The sequence below is a fragment of the Odontesthes bonariensis genome, chromosome 7, assembly GCF_027942865.1.
Source record: "Odontesthes bonariensis isolate fOdoBon6 chromosome 7, fOdoBon6.hap1, whole genome shotgun sequence".
Lineage (NCBI taxonomy): Eukaryota > Metazoa > Chordata > Actinopteri > Atheriniformes > Atherinopsidae > Odontesthes > Odontesthes bonariensis.
In genome coordinates this window covers 17208993-17215585 of record NC_134512.1, presented here as the reverse complement: position 1 = coordinate 17215585, position 6593 = coordinate 17208993, and the positions used below count along the sequence as shown (strand labels likewise).

Genomic DNA, 6593 nt, shown 5'->3' with positions numbered 1-6593 from the left:
GAGAATGACGTAATCGCACGGCCCAGGGTGCTGCAGGAACTTCCAACCAAAAAGCCCACAGCAGGAAGCTGCAGTGCATTGTTGCACAATTGTAAGTAGGTTCCATTGTAAGATACAGTTGGAAGCTACAATTTGAAAAAAAAAGAAATATGTCAGCTTCCCTTATAGCTTTGAAAATGTCAACATCACTGAAAAGTCCCACATAATACCGGAATCAAAAAACGTGTAGCAGCGGCGAATATTTTAGTCATAAATAAGTAGGCTTTAAAATTAGAAACTAAACTTTCAAGAGATAAGAGGGGAAGAAAAAAGGCTTTGGCTGTGTAGCCGTGTGGGGGCGGATCACTTTAGGCGCGCACTGCACGACGTGACACAGCGCCAGCGCGTCGGCAAATAACCTCCTTCTGCATGCTGACTGTTATTTAGAAGAAGCGCTTCTCCGTTATTCTACCACAGCTTTGATTTTGAGGAACCAGCAGAAGTGAGATCTACAGCTCAAGTATCGATATGGCTGCTCTGTCGGGAGGAGAGATGTGCATCAAATACTTGATGTTTGCCTTCAACCTGGTGTTCTGGGTGAGTGTGAGGCGACATAATGTCTATTCACATATGCATCCTGTCTGTGTTTAACGTGAGCGCGTGTATGTGAGCGTGTGTTAGCTTTACGCGCGTGCGCGATCGTGCGAGCCCAGGTTACTATAGTGAATGAATTTACACGGTGTCCCAGATGCAGACTCGTACCATGCGCTCACGCAGTGTCTCGGTGACTTATTACAGTGTATTGTAGGCTACGGCTGGAATCATTTATGGCAGTGACCACCACGAAATACAAAAGTGACCCAGTGTTTGTTGAGCGGTCTGGAGAATAATCCCCAGTGGCCAAGTGACCCAGTTCCAACGCGCAGACTATACTCTGGAGTTTGCGCGCATAGAATTTTAATAACCGCAACGAGGGAGTGAGGGAAGCTTTTACTGTGCTGGAGAGTGTGGTTGATATAATTTTAATTAAGACTTTTGCTCCGTGAAGAGTTACCGAGGCAGTCGTTGCGTGTGATTTGTGCGTGTGTGGTATCCCATATAGGGTATTTTTGTCCCACTCAGCCTGCAGGGCGTGTCGTTATGTGTCCATTTGTATATGATGCCAATGCATGTGGGTTCACAGATGGATGTTTTGCCCTTTTATGAACGTTTCTTATTTGTCCAGCTATATATAGAGCTAAGTAGACATTCATTACAGGACAGATAGGGATTCCCCATTGTGTGTGTATGTCTGTTGTGCGGAGTGTGTGTGGGAGACACAGAACCGCCTCAAAAAGAAATTTAAAAAAATGAAATCCACTTAATAGTTTTAAACTACACACATGTTTCAGTGATGATCTTTAAGAAACGTATAAAGCAATCAATACATCAATCAACAGGCAGACTTAATATCAGTATAAGAGAAAGCCAGCTCAAACCTCACTTCTCTTCAATAAGTGCAGATGTTTCGGTTTACTCTAGCTCAATCAGCCACAAATCACATGCTACACATACAGTATCTTATCATAGCTGAGTCTTGGGGGGGAGTTCCCATGTACAGTTTTGTGTCATCAGGAACAATTTTTGGAACTCATCATTTCACACTGGGTCCGGACATTAGAGCAGTAAATATGCTGCTTTAACAACTATTTGAGATTTTTTTTATGCCACATGTCTGAACAGGCCTCTGCTATGCTGTGGTATCATAAACCTGATTTACCTGCATGACTTTCATGAAAGAACACCTACAATACATGAAGGAACACAAACCAAAAGAGAGGAGGGAACACAGGCAGGAAGTCACGTCATGCACACAGTGGAGCCTAGTTTGTGGACTCTTGCCACTCCCTAACTGCATAATCAGGTGACCAAAGGTACTGACTACCTTTTCATTTTTCACCACCATATGCATTTGTTTCCGCCCGGGAAGGAGTTAAACACTAAGGGTGGATTGCGCAAACTGAATCAACATGGCAGTCGCTGGGGGAATCAAGTGTGTGAAATATCTCATGTTTATCTTCAACTGTGTCTTCTGGGTAGGTGTGCTTTACTCTTTTATTGTGTGCGCGAGGGATAGACAAAGAATAGGGGAACTTCTTCACATGCATGTTAGATATTACTGTTGTGAGTTGGCCGTTTTACTTGATAATGGAGCATAATAGATAATAGAAGGTGTACACTGTGAAATCATTAACTCAAACAGGAAAATACATGCATCACAGTAACACTCCCACACTGTGAATAAAACAGACTGCAACATTTGAGCAAGGCTCTCAAAGTTAAGAATTCACTAGCCTGTCTATGCTAACAAGATCTGTAAGTGCCTGTGTAAAGTAATTTTACATTATAACACAATACACAGACGTTTACAGCTGAAGGCTGTTTTGTTCATTAAGAAAAGGGTGCAGCAGCTTCAGGGCTGATGGACTTATCTGCTACTTTACATCAATGCAAATGTAGAATAGTCTTTATGTCTCTTATTAACTGTCTCAGAGTTGATAAGCATCATTGTAATTTTCATTGCATTTACTGGACATGTGAATTCACTGTAATGTGTGAAGAACATTGACCGTTCGTTTAATATATGGTTGAATAAAAGGGATTGCCAAGAAATTAAGTTTCACCGAGGTTAGACACCAGGATTGATTACAGTGTTTTCAGTGGGTAGCGTCCTGTACCTGGAGTAAAACTGTACCCCAGTGGAGACGAGACACAGGTGTTGGTGAAAATTGGTATACAAGTACTGCACAGACGTTCCTTTTCATGACACCTAAACAGAGAGTAACTGCAAGGATGAGAAGGATTCCAGATGGGGCCTGTCAGTGCAGATTTGAGAGGAGCTGCTTACGGTTGTCAGGCTATGCTGTTAACTGATGTTTGATGGCTGGATGGCAAGTGTGAGACATGCATGAATATGGACAGAGTGTATATGTGCTAGTATTCCTCTTGACTGAACTTTAAGTAAGCAGAGTTCATAATTGCAGAAGTGTACTGTACATAAAAATATATTTTTGTGTGCTTTAGCTTGCAGGCACTGCTGTATTTGCTATAGGCCTGTGGCTGCGATTAGACCCAAAGACCAAAGGTCTGTTTGAAGGATCAGATTCTCCATATGTGTTTTACACAGGTAAGGTGAACTCCATTCATGGGAACCTGTTCTGCATGATTATTTTAGCACAGTTTTATTCATTTATTTATTTATTTTGATCAGTTTTGATGTAAGCTATGTATTTTTGTACGTGATAAACTGTATGTGTGTGTAGGTGTCTACATCCTGATTGGAGCTGGAGCACTTATGATGGTGGTGGGCTTTCTGGGATGTTGTGGGGCGATTCAGGAATCTCCGTGCATGCTGGGACTGGTTTGTACTACTTGTAATTCTTTGTGTAACTCCACTTAACACGCTATTAACATTAACATAGCAACATAAAATTTACAATCAATCTTTTAAATCAGAGTCTTAAGGGATGTCACCCTGTAATACTTGTTAATCCACTTTCACACTTTTGGACTCACAGTTTGAAATATGATATGTCTACCTTTATCACTGTTTACTGAACAACTTCAAGGCCACAAAAGACTCTCTAGATTTCTCTGTGCTTGCTCCCTCCTTCCTGCCCTGTCTGGCCATAATCTTCTTGAGCTAAATCTCTCTGGAGGAGGGGCGAATGAAAACTGGGTTCGGCTACACTCGACTGACCTTGCATGTTAACACATGCGCACAAAAGACAGGCGCACAAGCATGCACAGTAGCAAATAATCTGCTGAGTTGAATTTTGTTTGGGTTTTTTGCAGTTCTTCTTCTTCCTGCTAATCATATTTGCCATTGAGGTAGCTGCTGGAATCTGGGGATTTTCAAACCAAACCAAGGTAAGAGGATTACTGTACAGTATGCAGTACTGATAAATGTAACACTTGAACAGATCTTAGCAAAAACATTTTGAGTTACAAGCTGTCCACATGGATCATTTCTTACAGAGAACACTATTAAGATAAGTACCATGCTGAAGAAAAGATAGACCACAAAAATAAACAAACTGTGTGAAATAGTAAAAAAAAAAACAATTTAGGAAAAGTTCAAATATGAGGCTTCAGTGAAATATAAAACTCACTTTATCCTGGTTTGCTGCTGTGTTGCAGGTGGTTGATGACATCACAAAGTTCTACATGCAGACTTACAACGAGTTTAAGTCAACAGGAGATGAGCGCCTCAAAGAGACACTGCGGGTGATTCAAACCGAGGTGTGCAGGGTCTCTTACAGTTCTGCTTCTTTGTAATTCCCCATCACCACAACTTATCCAAAACCAATTTGTCTCAAAAGATATCTTCAGGCAAACTTATTGTTCCACAAGTGCGAATATTTTTCTAAACTTTCTACGAGAATGTTTTTTATGAGATCGTTAGAGTTGAATGATGATGTTGAAACCACTGTCGGGTCAGTATCTTAACTGTGGAGCTAAAACTGTGAGGCAATTTGCATGCATTTGCATAAAAAACAGGAAGAGGGAGAACAAAATCTCACATGCAAGCATCAACACGTCTTTATCTCAACTTGCCTGGCAACCTCACTGTGATGGAAAGACTTTGGGAATTTAAGTTTAAGCCAATGTCTTGGACTATTCCTTCAAAGCACCAAGAAAGTGATTTTTTTTTCCTTTTACAAGTGATCATATTCTCTTAAAGTTCTATTCTTTTTCCGTGTATTTTCAGCTGAACTGTTGTGGTCCAAATGGTAGGGTTGAAGAAACTGCCAAAGACACTTGTCCCCGTGGAGAGCCACTTGAGGAGCTTATTATGAAGGTACAACCACTCAGCATGTGTGCATAGCTTACATGCCAACATAACCAAATACATGAAATACCAGCCAGAAAAATAACATTTAAATACAAGAAATGAACCAAAAGATCAAACAGATGCCTGACATGTACCATCTCTGTGAAAGGTTGGGATTTACGATAAGTCAATGTTATCTTATCTCTTGTCTTCCCTAAATTCATCAGCATCCTTTTAGTGTTTCTATGGCAACAGTGGTATACTCAGACCGTAATGCTCTCAGGCTGTCATTTATGTCACAAGTCATGTTCAAATTTTGAAGAAAGCTAAAGGAGACGTAATCATCTGTTGCAGAGCTGTCCTGATGCCATTGATGACGTGTTTGACTCCAAGTTACACATCATCGGGGGAGTGGGCATTACCATTGGGGTAATCATGGTGAGTGTATAAATGGTGCCGTGCTGGCACTCATCAAATTTAAAGGTCTGATGTGCTGGGAGATGAAAACAGTGCAAAAATGAGTTAACTCAAACACATGTTTTGTACCACTTTCTTACAGGTGTTTGGGATGATCTTTAGCATGCTCCTGTGCTGTGCCATTAGGAAGTCTCGGGAGGTGGTGTGACACCCGCCTGAAGTCCTTGTTAATATTGCATGATGTCATTCCCAGGGTCTCGTGACTCCACTGCCAATACAAACACTGCTTGTTCAAGGGGGGAGGGGATAAACTAAGCTAGACTGTGTGAAGGTATTTCTGAATATGCATCAGTATAATTCATCAGTTCTAACTGTGCTGCTGACATTAGATGCGATGTGGTTGTTAGGCCCAAATATAGAATGGGTGTCACCTGTGCTTCAGTGGCAGTGTAGTACAGAAACGTGTAATTATGTGGTTATCTGACTGAAATCAATGTCTGTGAGCTGCTAATTATCTAAACAGAAGACCATACTATCCTCTGGTGATCACATTTCTATCGCAGTCACTTTGGGTCTTCATAGTAGCAGAAAAAACAGTAATGGGATAAAAAAAAAGCATCACTTCAGCGCAACACAGCAGTAGCCAAAGCTTAAGATTTATTTTATTTTAAAACACAAATCGTGGTGGCAACAGGCCAAATGAATGCCAAGCTTTGACATGTCTGTGGTTTAACCCAGCTTGGTGTTAAGAGCATCTTGGTTCCTATATTACAGGTTTTTTTTCCTTTCTCTTCGCACATCTTAATTTGCCCTTGTTTGGAGAGCCTTTTGAAATTTTTTTCACATTTTGTAAATGTCTTCTTTTTCTATTTGTAAGATTTCTAATGTTTGGTGTTTATATGGCACATGCAGTTTGTTGATGTATTTTGCAATAACCTCTTTATTTGACAGAGTTGGTTGATTTGTATCGTATGAACTGTTTCACATTGTCAAAAGTTATTGAAGAGAGCCAAATAAACAAAAATGTATAAAATCCAATTAAAAGGTATTGCAATGAGGCCTGGAATCACATGCAGAGGAGTTCATTTTTAAGTTGGACTGTTCTCAAGTCAACTCCCAGCTGGGGCCTCTCTGTGTGGAGATGTTCTCCCTGTGTATGCGTGGGTTCTCTCCGGCTTCCTCCCACTGTCCAAAAACATGCATGTTAGGTTAATTGGTGTCTCTAAAATTGTCCTTAGGAGTGAGTGTGAGCGTGTATGGTTGTTTTTCTCGTTTGTCTCTGTGTGCCCTGTGGTGGACTGGCGGCCTGTCCAGGGTGTACCCTGCCTCTCGCCCATTGACCGATGGGATAGGCTCCAGCCCCCCCGTGACCCGACCGACGGAT

General features: G+C 41.3%; 1 protein-coding gene across 2 annotated transcripts; it reads left to right on the top strand.

The window, feature by feature from the left end:
• The first annotated feature begins 360 nt into the window (after positions 1-360).
• cd9a (CD9 molecule a) lies at positions 361-6280 on the top strand. Of its 2 annotated transcripts, none has more exons than XM_075469791.1 (8): positions 361-576; positions 3043-3145; positions 3282-3379; positions 3814-3888; positions 4159-4260; positions 4730-4819; positions 5147-5230; positions 5352-6280. In XM_075469791.1, the coding sequence occupies exons 1-8, from the start codon at positions 508-510 to the stop codon at positions 5415-5417; spliced, it is 687 nt and encodes a 228-aa protein (XP_075325906.1). In that variant the 5' UTR covers positions 361-507; the 3' UTR covers positions 5418-6280. The 2 variants fall into 2 exon arrangements, with proteins under 2 accessions (XP_075325906.1, XP_075325907.1); XM_075469792.1 differs by lacking the exon at positions 361-576 and adding an exon at positions 1914-2054.
• Positions 6281-6593: the final 313 nt, after the last annotated feature.